The 23,071-nt window shown below is 47.9% G+C and overlaps 1 protein-coding gene and 1 pseudogene across 2 annotated transcripts in view; both read left to right on the forward strand.

Moving 5' to 3' along the window:
* Positions 1-23,071, forward strand: part of CAMK1D (calcium/calmodulin dependent protein kinase ID) — a 417,170-nt gene that overhangs the window by 384,094 nt on the left and 10,005 nt on the right. For both annotated transcript variants that reach the window (XM_033852368.2, XM_019933273.3), the window contains exons 7-8: positions 18,012-18,124; positions 19,610-19,688. In XM_033852368.2, the coding sequence (XP_033708259.1) occupies positions 18,012-18,124; positions 19,610-19,688 (192 nt within the window). The remainder of the gene's footprint in view (positions 1-18,011; positions 18,125-19,609; positions 19,689-23,071) is intronic.
* Positions 5,860-7,699, forward strand: LOC101338288 (adenosine 5'-monophosphoramidase HINT1 pseudogene; annotated as a pseudogene).

Consider the following 23,071-nt stretch of genomic DNA (forward strand, 5'->3'; position numbering starts at 1 on the left):
AGCTAGTGGGAAGCAGCCTCATAGCACAGGGAGATCAGCTCAGTGCTTTGTGACCGCCTGGAGGGATGGGATAGGGAGGGTGGGAGGGAGGGAGATGCAAGAGGGAAGAGATATGGGAACATATGTATATGTATAACTGATTCACTTTGTTATAAAGCAGAAACTAACACACCATTGTAAAGCGATTATACTCCAATAAAGATGTTAAAAAAAAAAAAAGGCTATGAGGGATTGTGATGGGAGAAAGGTCTGACAGTGGCATCCTCAGGGAATGCTGGAAACGTCCCCCCTGTATTGGCTTTGTCTCATTATTTGAGAGGCAAATGGTCTTTCTACAGCATACATTCAACTGGGCAGCATTTACAGTTGAGTGAGGATTTAGCTGACAGCGCCTGTAGATTCTTGTCATTATCACAGGAGAATTTATCCATTATAATATATTTGGCCTATAGGGCTCCCACTTATGGAATTAGGTGAAAGCCAGGTTCATCTGAGCTGCAAAACTAACACACTGCACCTAGAGAATGCTTTCAGTTCCAAGTTACGTTGGCCATCTTCTGCAGTGGTTTCATCCTTTTTGTGGGGGGAGGTGGGTTACAGACCCTTTTGAGAATCTAATGAAAGCTGTGGACCCTCTTCCCTAATAGATTCACGCTCACACAATTTTGCATACCATATTGGAGGGTCCTGGGTGAGCAGATACTTGCCATGGGCCCTGTGTTATTTACCTGGCTCCCTAAACCCTCGACTAAAATTCTTATCCTCACCCAACTGGACTGTGAAAGACTTAGAGAAATGAATGATAAGCCAGTCCCCTTCTAGCAAAGCACCAAAGCGGGTGTTATCTACAGAAATCTTCCATGGGGCTAAGCAAAACAAAATAGCCCTTATCTGGCCTTCTGCTTATTTGTTCCATTACGTCTGTCCTGAATCTTGAACCACTGCTCTGATCTGCACTAATGTCTATAGATTCCCTTTGTATTCTATAATTGTGTATATAATTATCTCCCTGAAGTCTTGGCATCGGGGTATGATATATCAGTACACCTATGAGGAGGTGTGTACTGCATTATTGGGATAAGCAGTTTAAAACCAAGCAGTGGTGTCTTAGTCAGCTCCTGCTGCTCTAACAAAATACCACAGACTGGGTGGCTTAACTAACTGACATTTATTTCTCACAGTTCTGGAGGCTGGAAGTCCAAGGTCAGGGTGCCAGCTGGTTTGGTTCTTGGTGAGAACCCTCTTCCTGGCTTGCAGATGGCCACCTTCTTGCTGTGTCCTCACATGGTAGAGAGAGAGACAGAGAGAGAAAGCTCTCTGGTATCTCTTCTTATAAGGGAACTAATTCCATCATGAGGGCCCCAGCCCCATGACCTCATCTAAACCTAATTACCTCTCAAAGGAGCATCTCCAAACACCATCATGTTGGGGGGGTAGGGTTTCAGCATATGAATTTGGATTACAGAAGTCAGTCCATAGTAAATGGTTTGGTTGACCGAAGCTTAGTGAAAGTATTACAGCAAATTCCCCTTAAAACATGGATGCTTCAGGTTGGGCATGGCACCCACTTTATAATAACAATATCAAACGTTCGTATGACAGTGCAGTGCACCCTTGAATGAAATCACAGTGCTGCTAGTGAGGAAGAAGGCAGGAATTGGATTTGCAGTAGGTAACGAACCATGTCCGCCATGGCCCATAGGTAGGAAAATGTCAGAAGGCCAACATGGTTAGAGTATCAAGACAGGAGGATATCAGCAAGAGCCAGAGGGAGGAGAGACCTGGAAGAAAGCTTAGGTTTTAACCCAAGTGTAGTGGGAAGCCAAAGAAGGGTTGACCAGAGGTGTGACGTAATCTCATTTTCACTCGAGTGTTATACTGGCTACTCTGTGAACAAGGGATTGGACAGAGCAGAAGTGGAGTGTGGAGACTGGTTCACAGGCTTAGGTCAGATGAGTGGTAATGGTTGCTTCTACCAGTGGGGCAGGGATGGAGGAGGAGTGGTAGATATACTTCGGATGTGAAGAATGAAGGAGAGGGATGTTTCAAGGATAAACCCAAGTTTGGGGCAGATGGCTAGGAGAGTGGTGTAGGAACAAATTTAGGGGGTAGGTGAGATCAAGAATTTCGTTTTGGGCATGTTGAACTTGAGACGCCTTTGGGATACCCACTGACTAGTGTAAATAAGCATGTGTGGAGATATAAATCTGGGTATGATCTGAGCAGTAGGACATCCAAATCCTTATCATTGCAGTGTACAATACAATATTTGGTTGGGGTCATGTAGAGCATCAAGCAAAGAAATACTGTATTTCTTTGTTTCTATTTTAAGTACAAACTTGATAAGCATAAACTTGACGGTTACCTGGTCACCAGTAGCTTTACCCCAGGGATGAGTCTCAGGTTGATTTCATGATTGTGTCAGATTTCAAAATGGCAGCCTGGGTTTTTGTCTTCCTTGGTGCCTTCCAGAGCTCCGAGAGTCTCAAGCAGAGAATGAATGGACTTTGGACGTCTCATTTGTACCTTCCAAGATGTTCAGATCCTTATGAGGGAAAGGCCAAATCCTAGATATAAATTGCTACATAATAGGTCTATGCCTGGAGAACCACTGGTCTCAAATTCATCATTATCATTGGACTTCCCTGGCGGTCCAGTGGTTAAGACCCCACGCTTCCACTGCAGGGGGCACAGGTTCGATCCCTGGTTGGGGAAGTTCCACATGCTGCACGGTGCAACCAAAGAGAAAAAAGAAAAATCATCCATTATCAGTGTCAACAGCTGGCATTTCTTGAGTACATTCTCTATTCCAGGTACTGCAGTAGGTGCTAAAGATAATCAAGATGACAAAGACATGATGCCTCTCATCAGAGTACTAACGATGTATACGGCGGGACAAGTAGTTTCCGAAGTAGACTGAGTGACAACAAGGCTTGTGTACAGCTCTAGGAGCTTCTAGGATGAAGCCACCATTGAGGAGGATGGGAGTATTCAGGAAGGGGGCACCACTATTCCAGTGATGTCTAGAAGGTTGGAAAAGTCTAACATAAGCAGAGAAGCACAAGGCTGGCTCCAGGTTGAACTAGTGTCAGAAGCTAGAACTCGTGGACCTCAGCCTCAGACTCTGGCTACTTCCCACGGATTCTCTGTGCCCGGTCTTCCCATCCCATCCTGGATCTGAAGACTGGTGAGGAAGGCTGCTGAGTGGGTCGTGACCAATAGGAAGCACACAGGGGAAGCCGGCTATCCCCTGGGGATCCGTGCAGAGCCCCTCATTCTTCACATCACCTGTAATGGGAAAGAGATTGGTCTCTGCCATCTGGGGGGTGCAGCGGTATTATTTTCCTTTGGTAAGCCTGTCACACCGAGATATCAGGTTGCAGCAACGGTGGCTGTGACAGACACCGCATTTCTCCTCTCCGTGCGCTATGCAAACATTCTTCATTTTGTCAGTGCAGGTCCTTGATGAAATGGTTCTCTTTGGATCTCCACACTCATTTCTGTCATCCATCATTTGGCAGGAGAGATATCTTTTCCTAACAAGGAGACTCATGTTTTTAAAACCCTTTTGATAGGTCCTTACCCTGCCCAGGAATCTTCCTTTGGGGATCAGGGCATGCAGAACACATCTTTGCCTGAGTAGCCGAAGCTGCTGGGAAGGATTGAGGATGGAGTGGGCTGGACACCGTGATGAATGTGCTGGTGTCCAGGCTGATGAGGTTGGCTCAGCCAAGGTAGCCCAAGTTCCAAGGCAATGAAGTTCCCCACTCAAGATGAGAATCAGCATCTCGTTGTCCAAACTCGATCTTGTGATTCCGTGTAGGCTGCCTTTCTACTGACAAATTCAAGGAGATTGTTGAATGATCACTTGCCTACATTCTGCCCAGGGATACAGCATGTTGTGGAGAAACATGGTGAGTGTTTGCTGGTATAAACACTGAGCTCTTAAGGAGATTAGGGCGTTAGGGCAGCCTGGACGGTTAGGGTGGACTTCCCGTGGGTGGTGAGGGTACTTACCCGTGCTGTGACCTGTGACCTCTCTGCCTAGAGGAAATCCCAGGCAAATACTTTTGGTCACAGCCTTACTTTCTGACTGGCCTCCTACATGGTTCAGTTTTCTAAACTAGGTCACAGAACTAAATTGGCCAAGGTCCAGAGCATAATTCGCTTTGTAAGAATGGAACTAAGAATGCTTAACCCACATGCTACATCCATTTTCTGAGACAATAGATGCTCGTCACCAAAGTAGTCACCATTCTTTGAACCACTGACAGCTGCCTCTTTATGGATACATATGTCCCAGGGAGGCGGCATGAACCCAAGCTTCAGCAGGAGAGAATGCATCATAATTACTGAACCCCAGTGAACATCCAAGCCCGGGGTATTGTGATGGTTGTTACTAGTACTCTCAGTATGAGGGTGGTTAACACTAACAGGAATAATGAACTGGCGTTGTCAGCAGGCAGCAGTCATCTTACATTCATATGCTACAGCAACGTGGGACACGTAGCCGCATTCCGGCCACCATGGGTTCATGGTCTGAACTTTGGCTTTAGACGTTTAGAAACGAAATCAGATCTGTTGCTTCATCTTGCTCAGGTGATCCCAGTGAGCTGATTCACACTAGCCAGACTCCAAAGAGATTAAAAAACAACACACACAATTAGAGTGTCCATTTATTAAATCATAATGAGAGGCATGCCCTGTGAGTTCATAGGATATGCACGTCATCAAACTAGCAAGTTCCGGGAGAAATCTCCAGGAGAAAGCAAATTCAAATGGGGAATTTCTGTAGTGAATGAGGGATCAGAGCAGTGGAGTTGGGTGGAGTTGGATGGAGCTGGATGGCCTTGGGTGTTTTCATAAAGGCTGTCATGGGCTCCGGGTCACCTTTCTCTCCCAAAGGTGATTTCTGACAAGGTGCACGGGTGTGCGCATCGGCCGGTCAGAGTGGTGCGTGCAGACAGTTCGTACACCGGCTGCTCCTTCCTCCTGCCTTGAAGACCAGCCACTACCCTGCGCCCTTCCTTTGTCATTCCAGCCTCACCGTTTTTGTTTTAGCAGGCGTTGATGGTTGGTTATAATTCACGGGTTCACGGATTTTACTTCGCCAACTGCACTTCAGTGTGGCTGCTTTCTGAGGGTTTTCAGAAAGATACCCGGTTCTCGCCCCGTCCCCCACCATAGTCTATACTGAGTGGACCCTGTGGCTGCCTAAACGCCTTTTGTTCACAAGTCCTGCTTGACCATATTTCAGCTTTGCTGATGGGCCTGTGACCCTCTCTTCGCTGCTTTGGAAGAAAGACGGTTGGTTGTCTGTTGACAGTTGGTTCACCTCTAACCCTTAGGAAAGAGCCCAACATAAGATACTCCCTGGTTTCAAAAAGCGAGTGCGGGGACAGGCACAGGGTGATGGAGGAAACGTTACAAGCCGTGTCACTGAGGTGAAGAAGTTCTGCGTCTTCCGTGGTGGTGGGAGCAGCTTCCCATGACCTCGCGGAGGGTGGAATCCACCCGTATCTGTGCCTTTGTCTTTGCAAAGCCCCAGGTAGAGAGGGCACCTAGTGGGAGAAGCAGGAAGGGAATGGCTCCTTTTACACACTGAATGGTGCCGCCTCGGGCCAAATGGAAAAACATTTCACGTAAAGCATCATCTCCTGGAAACTGTCGTTTAAGTATCTAAATGCATCGGGATATTTACTTAACTAACATTTATTGATCCTAATATGTGCCCGGCAATCTCATGGGGCTGCTGAGCTGGATTCATTGCTGCCTGGCCACAGAGTCGCTACTGTGGCGACAGACAGTAAACAGATAACTTACAATCCAGTCTTGCTGGCTGTTACGGAGATGGGAGGCAAGAGCAGGGTGAGTTCCCAGGGGAGAGATGGGAACCCTGCCCGGGACTTGAGGAAGGCTCCGTAAGAGCAGTGTACGGTGATCTGGGCTTGGAAGTACTGTCTTCAAATATCGGCAAGGCTGTCAGGCAGGGGAGGTCGATGGTTTATCCTCCAAGACCCAATTAGCTAAGGAGATGATGTGCTTACTGTGTTTGATAAAAGATGTCCCATTCAATTTGAGATATAATTTTTAAAATAGAACTTGGAAGGTTTGATCCGGCGTTGAACTTATATATTACCAACACTTGGGACTTCCCTGGTGGCGCAGTGGTTAGGAATCCGCCTGCCACTGCAGGGGACGTGGGTTCAAGCCCTTGTCCGGCAAGATCCCACATGCCGCGGAGCAACTAAGCCCGTGCGCCTAGACCCCGTGCTCCGCAACAAGAGAAGCCACCACAGTGAGAAGCCCGCGCACCACAACGAAGAGTAGCCCCCGCTCACTGCAACTAGAGAAAGCCCGCACGCAGCAAGGAAGACCCAATGCGGCCAAAAATAAATAAATATATATATATCACCAACACTTAGTAATGGGAAAAATATAATCTCTGAATATCAGGATGTTGAATTCGTCTAGCACCACACCGAGCAAATGAAAGAATCAAAAGAGGCTTTTATTATGTTTTAAAAGATTTACCGTCTGGAATGTAGCACCGCAGCACAGAGACAGAAGGGAGGCAGTACAGAGATAGTTAAAAAACCAAAAGGGGCACAGAGAGAGAAATGGCCAGCTTGCCAGGAGCTGTAGTAACAAGAGTCATGAATTCAGACCACTTAGTCTGAGCAGGGTTTGTGCCCAGGAGGGGAAGAGATGGAGGTGGGAAGGGGAGAGGTACCAGTTCACACCAGCAAGTCTGGAAACACTCGTGGAGGTGGTTCAGATGGAGGGACCAGGAACCCATGATTCAGTGCCAAGTAAAGGTGCACCGGAGTCGGGCAACACACAAGACCGCTTTCCGGCTTCCGATCACCTTGCTGTGCTCTCACAATGCACTTCCAGGGATGCCCCTCTGAGAATGAAAACAGTTTCTAATCATCCTCAGAAGTGCCTTGGGAGAGAGCCATCGGAGGCCAGGGGACAAGTGAAAAGTTCAATCAAAAGCCAGGACCAGCTTCTCCCCAGCCGGCCACGCGGGAGGGAGGCCGAGATGGCAGATGAATAAGGCTCAGGCCGCCCGGCCTGGTGGCAACACGATCTTCGGGAAGATCATTTGTAAGGAAATCCCAGCCAGAATCATTTATGAGGATGACCAGTGTCTTGCTTTCCACGACATTTCCCCTCGAGCACCAACACATTTTCTGGTGATACCCAAGAAACATATATCCCAGATTTCTTCGGCAGAAGATGACGATGAAAGTCTTCTTGGACATTTAATGATTTTTGGCAAGAAATGTGCTGCTGATCTGGGCCTGAAGAAGCGTTGTCGAGTGGTGGTGAATGAAGGTTCAGATGGGGGACAGTCTGTCTGTCATGTTCATCTCCGTGTTCTTGGAGGTTGGCAGATGAATTGGCCTCCTGGGTAAGCATGTTGTAGGGATAATTTTCCCTTCTCTATGCAGCGATCAGGTCTGCAAGTTCCAATACGCAAAATAATACTTTTTTTGCCTGTGTATGGAGAGATTGCAGAAATAATTTTAAAAACCCATACATAATAAAAGACATTGTTGCATGGTCTGAATTCTGTATTTGACTTTTTTTTTAATTAATTAATTTATTTATTTATGGCTGTGTTGGGTCTTCGCTTCTGTGTGAGGGCTTTCTCCAGCTGTGGCAAGCGGGGGCCACTCTTCATCGCGGTGCGCGGGCCTCTCACTATTGCAGCCTCTCTTGTTGCGGAGCACAGGCTCCAGACGTGCAGGCTCAGCAGTTGTGGCTCACGGGCCTAGTTGCTCCGTGGCATGTGGGATCTTCCCAGAGCAGGGCTCGAACCCTTGTCCCCTGCATCGGCAGGCGGACTCTCAACCACTGCGCCACCAGGGAAGCCCTGACTTCTTTGTTTAAAATATTTGTTGGAATGTTTGAAGGTGGAGTTCATAATTTGGGAGGTTTTTGTTTTTTCTCCCCGAGGAGGACTCAGCATGTGTACATGGCAGTAATGCTGTGACTGATCTTTGAAGACAAATTTAAAATTTTCATAAATTTAGCTTTCGCTTTGAAGTATCCTTTTAGGGTCAAATATTAGTCCAGGAGAAGATTTTCTAGTCCAGTTCTCTTATTTTCTAAGAACAAAGGAGCATGTGATGTGATTGATCCAGAAAGTGACAGTTGTAGGTGTAACAAAAATGCTTTTTGTCCAGCTCACATGTTTCCCCTGGACTACTGGGTAGCGTGGAAGGGATGAAGGTAGATTTGTCACAGAGCCTTTGATGACCATGTGAAGCCATCCAATGGTGTTTCCTTGTTACCTAAAGCTATTGATTATAAAGACTTGAAAATATATTATTTAGAATTAACTCTCCAAATTGAAAACGCATTGTTGTGAATGTGTATGTGCACACTAGCAAAAGTTTTTAAGTTATGCATGACTCTGGCTGTGTGGAGTTGGGGGGAGATCTCAGGGTTTGAGTTCTTATGTAGGCTGACAGCAAACCTTTTTGTTTTTCGGTCTTGCCATGCACCCTAGCCTCTTTAAGGTTGCACAGGGCAAATAGTTTTGCTTCTTTCCTTTCCTTCACGTAGGCACTTTCCAGCTTCTAAAATTTATTTAATACTTCTTGCCTGCTTTGTCTCTTCTCTCGTTCTCTTTATGTTCATGGGTTCCTTTCGTTTTTAATCCCTAAGACCATTTTAGTAGATTTTGACACATTTTATTGTAAATTGTTTTTCTTCTAAATGTTTAATTTTATTAGTGATTTTAAAAATTCAGGGGGAGTGGATCAGGGAAATTGGCTGTATATGTCTTACAAGTGAGTTTTTTCCAACTGTCATTTTTTTACATTGTTTATGGTGTTTAAAATATTTATATAGTTAATGTATCAATTTTTAATTTAGTTCATATTTTTAAGAGCCTTTCCCACCCTAGGAGGATTTATAAAAAAAAATTTTCCCCTAATACTTTATGGCTTTACGTATTTTTATGACTTTTTTATGAGGGAAGGTCTGGGGCGGGGGAAGAGTTTTGGAGGAATTATATATTATATATAAGAAGGTTGAGTCTACTTTCCTTAGGCTTATTGACTTTCCCATTGATTTCGTCAAACTATTGCTAATAAATCAGGTAGATAACCAAAAAAAATAAAATAAAATAAAGCCAAGGCCAACAGGATGGAGGTACCAAGGCATCTCCCAAGCACGGCTGTTAGTCTGCACAGATTCATAACTGCTTCCCAAGCAGAACGTGAGAGAGAAGGACACTGGGGGGATGGAGGAGGGAGGGAGGGAGCAAGAGCCCCACAACAAAAAAAGCAAAGTCTAGATGCAAAAGTCGAGCTGGGAATCCGCCGGGGTTCAGAACCATCAGTTAGTGCGCATGTTAACCGCCTCCAGACTGGACGTCTGCACCCCTTGGTGCAGGTCCATCACTCTGCTGAAAGTCTCGCTGTGTTTCTCCTAACACAACATCCCAGCTGTTGGATGCTCCCCTCACTCACCCTCTCCTCCCCACCAAGCCCTCCGATCCACTGTCAGCAGGAGCTGAGTCGGGAGTGGGTTTGTCCGAACCTCCTTCAGTTGTACCTCACCTGCAGGAGGAGGCTTGGGGCCTCTGTGCTCATCCCCCAGACTTCCTGGAGGTGCTGTCCGTTTGGCTGATGCAAGAATCAAAAAGTTATACACTTGGAAGTAGAACCCTGGATCACAACACAGCAGCTTTGCATGATGTCTTGTCCAGCCTAACCCTTTACTGTGTACAGAATTTTTTAAACTATTTTACTCCAAGTGGAGTATGCTGCTAACTTCTCACGCTTGGGGAAGTGTTTGTTCTTCTTCCCCTCCTGCCTGGCTCCCAATCTTCAGCTCTGGTGTGTATAAACTTTCTAAGGGATGTCTTTCCCATCTACCTTCCAGTGTCCCTTTCCTTCCTCCTCTAGGTCTTTGCCTGATCTGCTTCCTCCTTCTCAGCGTTCAACGTATGAACCAAATCTCAGGGGTGACGTGGGACATTTATCCATTGCATTTCACCAGCGATGCCTTGCTGAAGTCAGCCTGCATGTGGTTCTAATACGTGAACCTTCCCTTGTCTCTTCCAAGTTTGTAAGGAGAAAGCTCTGGCATGCACATAATCCAATCTCTAGTTGCTGAAGTAATTGCATTACAGTTTTGTAAACATTCGGGTCTCATTGGTCATTCTGGTCTATAAATCCAAATAATACGCTGAAATCTATTTTGCTGGGCTTTGCAGCTAATTGCCAGAGATTTGTCAGCTTAAAATGCTTTTTGCTTTATTTTATTATTTTTAAAAGTCTGTCCTATTAACCAGAGTAAGACAAATACAACCCAGATTCCTTAGTATGGAGTCCCAGACATTCATCCAATACACACTTGTTGAATAACTACTGACAGCCAAGACAAAGGGTGAACTGGTGGCTGTCCAGTGGTTGTTACATATCCAACAGACTAGCATCCAGAGGAGGGACGCCCAGATTTGATTGACTTTGTCTTTTTCAGAGACCCATGGGGCCTGGGTGGGCCCTATGTGGCTCCTCTGGTTTGCAGTATACGTGCAGGTCTGTTGTTTTGCTCAATTGCATAAAAATATTCTTTCTTCATAAATATACCTTTGAGTAAGTGTTCTCAGGGAGGCTTGAGCTATTCCTAGAATTGAGGGCTCCTTGGCAAAATGCTTGGAAATACTGGCCCACAAAGATTAAGGTTGAAAAGCAGGTCTCCAGGACATCCTGTCCTCATATCCATCACGCAGGGCACAGAATCATGACCAGAGGGAACACCTCTCTCCTTCCCTTCTAGAGCAGTTTAGAAGTTTAGGTCGGGATGTGTGGTCATTCGTGGGTGATTCTGAGACTAGTTACAAAATTTTAAAATATGTTGCTTTGTTTTCACATTTAGAATGTAAACTGAGTCCCTCAGGACTCGTCTGTTCTCTCCCCCTCCCATTGGCCTTCCTGATGCTGAGCGGGGTCCCAGTGCACAGTATTTCAGCTGAAGGAGCCTGAAAAGTGAGATGGAGTTGGTGGGATGGAAAAGAGAAGAAGTGGTGATAAGGGTGGACAGCTGGGATATAGTGATTGTTGTGTGACAGGCGCTTTCAAATGGTATATCTTTTATCTGTATCCACCCATCAATCCATGTGTGTGTGTTATATGTAGTATAGATTAGTATATAGTGTATGTTATATATGTTACAATATCTCTGTATAAGGTGGGCCTTGTTATCCTCCTTTCACAAAGGAACCTGCGACCGGGAGACACTATATAATTTCCCCTAAGTCACTCCACCAGGACTTGCTGGAGCCAGGATTTGAATCTGTGTCTTTATTTCTCTAAATCCCAGGCTGAGGAAACCACATCACGAAACTCGTCCGAAAGCAAAGTCAGTCCTCAGAGAACAGCAACACACCTTCCCTTGAAAAATCACTTCTCTCTTCACCTTCAGAGCCCTTCTTCCCATTAGACTAAAGGGCAAGGTCTGGGCTGCTGTTTCCTAACGACGATTCAGTCATCAGCGTGGACTGTTGCGCTCAGATGCTTTTTATGTATAATACTTGCATATGTTTGGGCACTTCGATGTATATTTCAGGTGGTCAGAAAACTTGCTTACACGTGTCACTTGATTTTGCAGTTACTCTGGGTCAGTGAGGCAGGCCTGGACTTCTGCCCAGCCCTACCGAGTTCCACAGGGTCTGGACAGCAGATTTTCTATCCTCTGCATCCCCTTGCAGCTCTGTGGTGGAGCAAAGGGCTGAACAAAGGCTACTGGATGTGACCATAGTCGGACGTGGTTGAGTAGAGACCCAGGTTCACTCTTCTCCATCCTTCTCTCCCACCAACAGGCCACAGTGGTCCCAAGCATGGTCCTGCCATCTGTCTTTCCAGAAGCCAGGCTGGGGTGGAACATTAGGTGTTGATTTTCTAACTGTAAGGACACGACCTCCCAGAGCTGCTTCCCCAAGGGGGGGACCATGTCCACCGAAAAGAGAAGTTTTAATTGCCAGGTGCCACAGTGACGTGTCGGGGCCACCCTCAGACCCACCCTTACCCCTGTGTTCTCCACCACGGTTGACGGCAGCCCCCGTGTCCATGCTGGGGACCTGGGAGGCATCCTGGCCTTCCCTCTCCACGCCGCTGATCACCTAATCTTCCCGGCTTTCCCTCTAAACTCTTTTAGAATCTGTTCCCCCGATCCAACTACCACCACCTGCACCGTCCTGTCCTTCCTTTGCCGGAGCACAGCTGCTAACTTGTCTTCTGCCTCAGAGCCACCTTTCTCACAGCTGCAAAGCCAACCGCCTGCCTGTATGGCTTCCCTGTCTACACCTTTATCCATTTATCCATCAGTGGACACACAGATTGTTTTCATGTCTTGGCTATAGTGAATAATGCTGCAGTGAACATGGGAGCATGCATATCTCTTCAAGGCACTGATTTCATTTCCTTTGGGAATATATCCAGAAGAGGGATTCCTGGATCACATGGTAGTTCCATTTTTAATTTTTTGAGAAACCTCCGTAACATTTTCCATACTGGCTGCACCATTTTGCATTCCCACCAACGGTGCACAGGAGTTCCATTTTCTCCACATCCCCACACTTGTTAACTTCTATTTTTCTGATAATAGCCGTCCTAACAGGTGACATCTCATCGCCTACCAGCACTTCTGATACCAGCTCCTTCCCGTCTTCTCTGTGTCTGTCTCTGGTACCAAAAGCCGTAAGGAAAGGCAGAACCTTAAATCTGTAATTCAAAGGTCCAAGAAATATGCAAGAACATAGAAGGTTGAGGTGAATTATAATAAAGTTACATAAAAGGGGAAAAGAGGTAACAACTGATCATTATTTGCAAATCTTTTCAGCAGGCGTCCATTTTTATAGGGACGCATATACATGGCCGAGGGCAAGCAAGGAGGAAGAAGGTCTCTTAATGTAGCATAATTCCCACAGTCAAGTCTCAGGACCTCTCAGCAGGAGCTCTTATGCTATCACAGCATTTCATTTTCCAAGAATAACTGTGCCCTGGTGAATCAGCCATGGTTGGCCATGGCCAATTTTCGCATTCATTTATGTTCAAAGTGCTCTTCATGGAAAACCTTCTCCTTTATGAACCTTGTCCACAAGACGAAAGTGGCATTTTAGATAACCCATTGCATTCTCTCTACAAACACAGGCCAGGTTGCCCCCAGCACCTGGCCCTGCACACTGGGTTCTTCTGGAACATCTGTCAATGACACAGAGCATTGCTTTTTTGCCACCTCCTGAGAGGGGTGAGGTACAGGAGGGAGGAGTTGGGGTAGGTGGGAACTTTGACAGCTACCTGGGCTGGGCAGTGGTGGGCTATCCTTCATCCGTCATCCATGTCTCTGTTCCAGAGCCCATCCGGGGGCTCAGCAGCCAACGATGAAGCCTCTTTTTCAAGAGCATCTTTGTTCATCCAAACATTTACCCAGGATCTGCCATGGGTAGACCCTGGGCTGGACACTGAAAATCCAAAGACAAAAGTAAGACATAAGACACGGTCCTGCCTTAAGGAGCTTGTGGACAGGTCAGGGCAGTGTGCAGTGTAGGAAGTGTCACCACGGAGCTCTGTCCGCTGCCGTGGGGACACAGAGCAGGGCACCGACCCCACCTGGCAGCAGGGCACTGGGTCTTACTAGTAACACGGCAGCCGGTCTCCAGGGGTGTGCCAGAGTCGATGGAAGGGGCCAGGGGAGGGCAGCCCAGGTAGAGTGCATACCTTTACCTTGGTCCAGAAACAAAAAGTGCCCAGTGGGCAGCGAACCAGCCCCAAGCATCTTAGCTACTAGACCCAGAGTGTGGGAAATGAGGTTGGGGAAGTAGCGTTCAGTCGCCAGGTTCTGTTTGCAGATGAAGGGACCGGTGGGCAAATGAAATGGCCTGCAGAGAGAATGCAAAGTCAATACTGAGACATAAGGTTCAGTTCTCAAGCCTCCTTCCCTTTAGTGAACAGGCAAAACAGTTAAGAACACAGACCCGGAATCAGACAGGTAGGGCTGACGTCCTGACTTTGCTGCAAGTTAGTTTCTCTGCCTTTATTTTTTTAATATAAATTTATTTATTTAATTTTGGCTGTGTTGGGTCTTCGTTGCTGCATGAGGGTTTCTCTAGTTGTGACGAGCATGGACTGCTCTTAGTTGTGGTGTGTGGGCTTCTCATTGCGGTGGCTTCTCTTGTTGTGGAGCATGGGCTTCAGTAGTTGTAGCACTCAGGCTCAGTAGTTGTGGCTTGCGGGCTCTAGAGTACAGGCTCAGTAGTTGTGGCGCATGGGCTTAGATGCTCCGCAGCATGTGGGATCTTCCCGGACCAGGGCTCGAACCATGTCCCCTGCCTTGGCAGGCGGATTCTTAACCACTGCGCCACCAGGGAAGCCCCGTTTCTCTACCTTTAAAATGAGGATTGTATGAGGGACTGTATACACGGATCTGGTGTGAGGGGACCACAAGGAATAGCACTGGGACCTTGAGATTTATAGCAGCTGAGCCGTAAGCACCCTTAGACCCTCGGTGATTGGGGGAGGGAGAAAGCAGTTACCACACCCAAGGGAGTCTGGTAGAGTCCCCTCCCTTGAGAGCAGCCTGGCCCTCAGCCCAGGGCTGTAACCAGCCTGAGCGCTGGATGGGAAGGCTCAGGGCAACACTCACCCTGCCCTGACTTCCTCCTTCCTCCCTCATCTCCCCTGGGGACCCCACTGGCCAACCCCGTACCAGACGCCAGAGAGTTCAACCCTCAGTCAACCCTCCGTACAGGTCAGCCTCCCGGGGACAGAGCAGAGCGGAGGGTGGCTCTGAAGGACACAGGGAAGGTGTTGGGGAAGCACACCTCCGGGGGGAGTGAGGGGTTTTTTGTTTTCGTTTTTTTTATATTTTTTTAATTTTATTTTTTTTAATCCTTTTTTTTGGCCGCACCACGCACCACGCGGCATGCGGGATCTAGTTCCCCGACCAGGGATTGAACCCGTGCCCCCTGCAATGGAAATGCAGAGTCCCAACCACTGGACCGCCAGGGAAGTGCCTGGGAGAGTGAGGTTTAAGTGAGATAATACAACAAAGCGCCTTGGTGGAGTTTTTGACCCCAAATAAGTGCTCAGTCGAAGCTACACTAGAATCTAGTAGGATGTTTGTGTACGTGTGCCAAGGTAGATGAGATGGCAGACTGAGTAGCAAAGGGAAGACGGGAGGTGGGAGCATTCTCCCCAGATGGCCATCCTGAGGCTGGGATGGACGTGATGGAGGAGCCCAGGAAGGCGAGTTGCCCGTATTGGGCGTGACCATCTGTTGTTGGGTTGTCAAGTTCAGATGTTATTCTGAACCATGAGCTTTTAGGCTTAGAACAATTGGGAGTGGCTTTGAGAACCCACAGTGAGATCATCTGTAGATTATTTAAATGGTTTGGTAACGTGAAATATGAACACAGAGATGAAAGCTGCAAATGGGTGATCCAGGACCACGGAAGTCAGCATTCTGTATGTGGAGATAGAAACAACTCAAAGTCATCTCTCCTAAGCGAACCCATCACGCAAACCTGCTCACGAAATAGCCTGACCAGGGAACTCTGCGAATCTTCTAGATCTGAGGAAGGTTTTACAACTTCTCCTTGCCCTTCTGTTCTGTTTCAGCCCTTATTTAAAAATGTTCTTTCTTCATTTTAACTCAGTCCCCAAACTCCATCCGTTTCCTTTCCTTCCATCCTCAGTACAGACACAGAAACACAGTGTTCTTTACTCCCCCTCCCCCACCAAAAGAGGAGCTAAAACCAGAAGAAATCAGGATTACTTTAAGAAAATTGGCGCAAGAAGATTAAATCTTTCTTGGAATTTTCTTGAAGTTTTTTTTCCTTGAAAAGAAAGCCAAACTGTAAAGTAAAACACAGTTAATAAATAAAAACCTCACACATCTAAAATTTCGTTATTTTCCGAGATGAACTAACATTTTGCCCTGTCGGCTTTTCCTAATATGCACATTTCATGTAGCCCAAATCCTCATTATGGGAAACATTTCCATATCCATCTCTCAGCTGCAGGCTTTCCTGGGTAGTAAAATATGTGCTTCGTGGTTTCAGAAGCACTGGCTCTTACTTCGCCAAAAGGAGCCAATCTTTAAAAATGAGATTTTCCAGGCACTTAGCCCCTAAATCCACCTTGTAGAGATAGATGATTCTGAATCTTATCAGCCCACAGAATGTCTCACAGCCTTTAAAAGTGTCATCGGCCGTTCCCCTGTGCAGCACGACCAGTGATGCTGTGTAGGGCGGCAGGAGCGGCTGCAAATTTGTACTAAAAGCTGTGTTTTGAACCTTCATTAAATTTCTTACTTGCTGGCAGCCTAAATCCCTCGAAGGCCTGGAGTCTGTTGATTCCCGTTCACTTGTTCTCATTAAACTGGTCTCTAGGCTGTAGCTGTGCTTTGAACAAAGTTGGGCTGCGTGGGAAGATTCAGGGCTCGTCTGGGGGCGGGACTCTCTCACTGTGGCTGCTGCCGCCCTGTGGGTTGTCTCGGGCCCAGAACCAAGTTCTGCGCCGTCCAGCTTTGTGCTTGGCCTTCCCGAATCCAGCCTTGCCTTCTACTCTGTCCGTCACTTATGGCCGCAGCCTCAATCTCACCCCTCCCTGATGTCCAGTCCCAACCAGAGGCTGCCCTTGCCTGCCCGCCATGGGCCTCAGGCGTGGACCGGCCAAACAGATTGGGGGAGGACACATAGACCCACAGCATCTTAAAGCCAGAAAGAATATTAAGAATTTTCTAGTCTGGCCTCTTCGTGTTTAGATGAGGACATTTTTGTCCAGAAAATGCATCATTGGCCTTTAATGGTAAAGATCACCTCAGAGCCCGTAGCAGACCTGGGAGTGAGAACCCACAATGTCGTGGCACGAATTGTATTTGGGGTATTTAACAAAAATTCCTACTTCTATTATGACTGTCAGTACCTCTAGAACTAGAAGTTTCTTGCACCAACATCCTAGTATCCTCTTTTTTTCTTTCTTTCTTAAATGTTTTTTGGCTGCGCCATGCGTCTTGCAGGATCTTAGCTCCCCAACCGGGGATCAAACCCAGGCCCTCGGTAATGAACGCGCCGAATCCTAACCACTGGACCACCAGGGAATTCCCATATGATCTTTTAAAAATCAACTTTGAGGGCTTCCCTGGTGGCACAGTGGTTGGGAGTCCGCCTGCCGATGCAGGGGGCGCAGGTTTGTGACCCGGTCCGAGAGGATCCCACGTGCCGCGGAGCGGCTGGGCCCGTGGGCCATGGCCGCTGGGCCTGCGCGTCCGGAGGCTGTGCTCCCACAGCGGGAGAGGCCACGGCGGAGAGAGGCCCGCATATCGGAAAAAAAAAAAAAAAAAAAACAACTTTGAAACAGTTCAGTGGAAAAAGGGTCATGGTATTAAGATTTATGTCAACTTCTGCTTACTGCATATTAATGGGCAGAGCTGTAACCCTCCAGATACCTGAACTGGGCCCGGGAGGTGATACTCTGCAGTCTGGGGCCACTTGCGGCAATTTGGTGACTCAAGTGTATAAAATTTCCCTTTCTTCCTCTGATGAGTTATTAAATAAAATGAACCTGGAAAGGTCTTGAAATGTATACCAAACAAATATTTTGTTTGTTTCACTAACCCATCATCTGTTAGGGACCATATCCCAGGCAGTAAGATCAATAACGTTTATACACAGAGGGCGGCCTGGTAGGTGTTCAGGGCGTGCAGGACTCTGGTGAATACCGTGCAAAGCATTAAGATGTGTTGACCCTCAGTCGCCACCAGGGTTAACCCTTTTAGCTACCTGTGAAGTCACGATTTTACTTCTGTGCCCCGTGTGCCCAGAGAACGTGTGGGTCCTTTGCTGAGATTGTGTCTGTAGCGCACACGGTGCAGGCTTCCTCCACTCCAGGGAAGACAGCTTCCTCCCAGGCAGGATGTGAAGCCACCACGTGGTGTTGGGTCCTCAGCCGGTTCAGATCCTCACGAGAGACCCTCTTGTCTCCCAGGCTCTGTGGCTACCCTCCTTTCTATGACGAAAATGACTCCAAGCTCTTCGAGCAGATTCTCAAGGCAGAATATGAGTTCGACTCCCCCTACTGGGACGACATCTCCGACTCCGGTAGGTCTCTCGGCTCCTTGTGGGCGGCTCCTGGGACCCCGACACCCAGCCCACCCGAGTCTCCAGCGGTCCCCGGGGGCTCAGAACGGTCCTGAGGCTCCTGAGGATGCTACGCACTTAGACTTGACTTGAGAAGCGAGGAGAGGCTTGGGACACGTGTGGGACACGTGCCCCGAGCCAGGCTGAGGGGTGGGGACTGACTTCTCCACCACTCCTGGCCGTACCCTGAGCTGGGTGCTCTGGAGTGAGACCGTATTAGCTCGAGTTTATTGGGCTTCCTTACTGTGTGCTGTGCACTCTAAACTCCGCGCGTGTGCCTAGTCCACCCAGTCCTCAGGACAGCCTATCAGGTGGGGATTACTATTAGCCCCATTTGACAGATGAGGAAACTGAGGCCCCAGAAGGTGAAATAACGGCTGGTTAGTGGCAGAGCTGGGGTTTGAACCCACGCCCTCACTCCAGAGCCCGAGTCTCAGCTACTGTGCCACACAGAACATTCCCAGGGAAGTTCACCATTTCCTCCTCAGGGATGAAAATCAAACCCCAGGCCCACGTAAGCAGATGGAATGTCTCCAGCCTCAGTTTCCTCCCTGACAAGATGAAGATGGTAATAATACCACTCCCACCCTTGTAGGTGGTGTCAGGATCACATGAAATAATGAATGAGCTATTCAAATATCCCATTTTATTATTTGTGTTATTTCCTCCTAACTGGAAATGCCCTGCTTTCTTCCTCAATCTTCCAACACCTAGGACCGGGCTATAGTTCTCCAAGGCTTGCAGGAAAGAGCCACACGGGGAGTAGTTTATCCTGAGTCAGGAAGGGCCCCAGCTGTCCCCCGAAAGTCCAGCCCTGTGGGCAGGGAGCTGCCAGACGCCACAAGGCGACAGATTTCCCGCCTGGCATGTGTCATCTTCTGGTTCTGGGTCCCAACCTCTCACGTTCTCAGTGTCCTGCTCTGGGTCATACCTGGTCCTGGGCCTCCAAGCAGTTTTGCTTCCCCACCAGGGCGCATCTCCTGCACCGTCATTTCCTGCTTGCTGGTTGTAATCATCTGCGGGGGTTGCAGAGGGGGCTTCTGGGGGGCTGTGCATCCACGTACTCGGGCGACTTTGTTGAATCGGTGAGCTCCTAACGTGAGGACGTCAGCAAAACAGCTCCCTAAGGCAGCAGTGAGCTGAGCGACAGGCACCTGGCGACAAAGATATTTCACCTTTTCCCCGAAACAAAGGCACCACTAGCTGCCCGCGGGAAGGGACTTCGAGCTGGGAAGGCAGGGTCACCACTCAGAAACCCAAACCTTGTCTTCCCTTTTCCCCAGATGCTGGTACCACCTGCCTTTTTGTCCCAGGTCCCGAGTGTCCATGGAAGGCTGGTCTCGTGTTTCCATGGTAACCTTGATACCCACAGAGGCACCCTGGTATCATATTGTCATATCTCAAGCCACATACTGACTCCCCCTCTTGTGCCTTCCTTTTGAACAGCAAAAGACTTCATTCGGAACCTGATGGAGAAAGATCCAAATAAAAGATACACATGCGAGCAGGCAGCTCGGCACCCGTGGTAAGAAGAATCACCCACTAGAGATGCCGGTCAGCTGGGGCTTCGTTGTGAAAGCCACGGGTGAAGCTTGCATCCCATCTGGCCCGTGGGTTTCATCCTTTCCCCAAACCAACACTCGAGGACACAGTCTTCTGAAGGCATTAATTGCAGATGCACAAAAGATAGCTGTAGCTTTTTCGCTTCATGTGAAGTATTTTAGGATCATTTTTAGTGAGGGTGATTCCCAAAGGAGGCATTAAGAGGGGAGTTTTATTCCTTGAACTTATTACTCAGTCCGTAAATGAATTGAGGTCACATGTTCTTTTCCTTTTAAGATGCTTTTCAAGTTAGTGTTTCTTCACCTCCAGAGGGATGAGTTGATAGTTTACGACATCCTGGACTACATTTCCTGCGGTGCCCCGAGGCCACCTTGTTTTTGTGCCACTTACTAGGGTTGAACCCAGTGACTTTGGGTTTATACTTCTCTGAGCCTGAATTTTCTCATCTTTAAAGTGAGCATAACAATGCCTAGTTTACAGGATTGAAGTAAGCAGTGACTGAGATCGTGCACACACAGAAAGGGTTTAGTGCATCTGGCACGTAGCAATTGCATCATTAAGCTCTTATTAAAGCACCGTGAGCCTCCTTTTTGAAACAAAGGCCAGGAGTAGTCAAATAGCCGCTACAACGCGCAGACCCTTGACTTCAGGAGACATCCGCCCCGACCAGTCCTCTAGAACACTGTTCCCTGTTGATTCCACCGTCTCCTGCAGCATTTTCTCCGGATGCTCATATGCTGATTAACCTTCCAAAGGGGACCTGCCCAAGGTCCTTTCCTGACCAGCTTCACAGTATTGTAATGTATAATGACAGCCGTCATTTATCATCTATGATGTCCCAGGCCCTGTGCTAATCATATTAAAATATCACCGCATTTTTTCTTTTATGATAATCCTGTAAGGTAGATTTTTGTCTCCATTTCTGAGATAAGGAAATATAGTAGAAAGATAAAGAAACTTAGCCAACAGGACACAACTAGCTAACAGCAAAGCCAGAAATGTTTCCAGGAAGAACTGTCAGATTCCAAAATGATGCTCTTCACCCCAAACTGACAGGAGAAGGAAAGGGGAAGGAAGGAATTTTCTGAAAAGGAGGCAGTTTTGATTGTGTGTCAGCCTGATATTTTTTTAATAAGTCACTTTGGATGATAGGTCAAAGTATGTGACAGTGAAGATATGAAAGTTTTTCTTATTTTATAAGCAGCTGGCTTTCACAGCTGTATGAGACTTTTTCCCCAGTTTTACAGAGAGAGGGTTGGCATGCAGTACTGTATAAGTTTAAGGTGTTAGAGCATAATAACTTGGCATCCATATATGTTGCAAAATGACTACCACAATAAGTTTACTTAATATCCATTGCCTAATATGTTAATTACAAAAAATTATTTCCCTTGTGGGGAGAACTTTCAGGATTTACTCTTAACAACTTTCAAGTATGCCATAAAGCAGTGTTAACCATTGTCACCCGGTTGTACATTACAACCCCAGTACTTATTTATCTTTCATGTAGGAGGCTTTTGAGGTTATCTTAGAGAGGAGGAAAATGACCTCAAAAGAAGGGAAGTGATTTGCTTCCTAGAACTTGTTCACTGATCCAGCCTCACTCTGTGGAAGGCAGGAAGGCCAGTTAAAACCTCATCTCTCCTTCACCAGACATTTTTGAAAAAAAGCAAAGAAGAGAAAGGTCAGTTTCACTGTCAGGGGCCTGGCAGAGGGGCAAGGTGGGTTCAGAATCAAGCAGAACTTCACGGAGATGCCAGCCTCACCCGGGCCGTCCAGGGTAGGGCGGGGATTCCAGGCTGGGCTAGCCAGGGGGGCTTCAACTCTGCACCCTCCTCAGCGTTCATGGAGACCCCTCCCCTCCCCAGATTCCAGCCAGCCAAGCTGCGGTGACCACAGGAACTGGGATGGATCCCAGGAGTTTGGGATACACACCAGGCATCACCAAGCCTGTTTTGAGCAAGTGACTAGAAAAGTGTACAATCAGAGCCGTGCAGGTAGAACAGACCGTGTACAAAACACAAAAACACCCAAAGGCGAGGAGAAGAGTTTAATGATCTGTGTGTGGAGAAGAAGAGCCAGACAGGCCTGATGGAGCGGAATTGATATAAACGCCATGTCCTTCGTTAGTGTAGAGGCAGCAACAGGGAAGCGAGAGAGCGTCGGGAGACCCAGATGAAACGGGGGTGTGTGTGTGTGCGGATTCATAAGGGAAGTCTCCTGTCTCGGGGCGTTGTGCAGTTCCTAGGACAGTCAGGGTGACCTCCAGGGTCCCTTCCAGTGCTGAGCCTCCACGCCTCCGGTCTCGTGGGTGAATGATGCTGAATCGGGGAGCGCTGGGCGTCCCCCGTGATCCCTGGGCGACGTGAGCAGCAGCGTGGTTGCGGTGCCTATTTTTGTTTAAGTTTTTTTCTCTCTTTTCTTTCTTTTTTTTTCACACCTTTATTGGAGCATAATTTACATGGTTGCGTTAGCTGCTGCTGTAGAACGAAGCGAATCAGCTCTGCATACACGTATATCCCCGCGCAGTTGCCTGTGTGAGGAAGGTCGTGAGCTGTCGTGAGCCGAGGTGGCGTTACCTCCAAGAAGAGTGTTTAACAGCGGCCTCCGGGCCACCGTGTGCCCCGCTTGGTCCTTACCCAGCGGCAGCGCGCCCTGGCACTGTGGGAAGTGAGCACGGAACATTCCTAGAATAACTGAAAATTTGCATTTTCCTCCCCTCTCAGCCTTTTGCTCACCCACAGGGAAGGGGGTCTCCCTGACACCCCGCCACCCGGCCTGTTTGGTTTGGAGCGGGCTCTGCCCCCTCATCAGGGCTCAGCCCGAGAATTCCTTCCTTCCCACCACTTCTGCCCCCTGGTTTCCAAGAAAGAGCTGACCACCCCGAGGTGGAGCTGGCGTCCTTTTCTGAGGATGCAGCTGTTACAAACAGGAGGAAACACTCATGTGAGGCCTCCAGGAGGAGAGGCTGAATAACGACAGCTGCTCCCCAGCTTCCTCGTGCCTGGGCTTTCGGGTGGATTTGCTCATTCACGTATTTCTCTTCACTGATGTGCATCTGGGGAAAGCAGGCAATTGACAGTTGTTGGAGATGGAAACCTGCCTGGCCTTGGTTCGTTTCTGAGTATCCTCTGAGCTGTGTATTTTCAGCCCTGCTGGGAAAACTAGAGGAGTCTATTTAGGGGGGGTCTTGCTCTGAGCTGGGAATAGCAGTCTGTACGGTATTCTAAACTTAGGCCCAGCCTGGCACAGACTTACCTTCCAGAGTCCACCAGCCATGTTTTCGGTTCCTAAAAGGAAAGGCTGGTGGTGGGAACATATTTTTTATCCAGGGCTGGTTTCCTA

This window comes from Tursiops truncatus, chromosome 2, assembly GCF_011762595.2.
Source record: "Tursiops truncatus isolate mTurTru1 chromosome 2, mTurTru1.mat.Y, whole genome shotgun sequence".
Classification (NCBI taxonomy): domain Eukaryota; kingdom Metazoa; phylum Chordata; class Mammalia; order Artiodactyla; family Delphinidae; genus Tursiops; species Tursiops truncatus.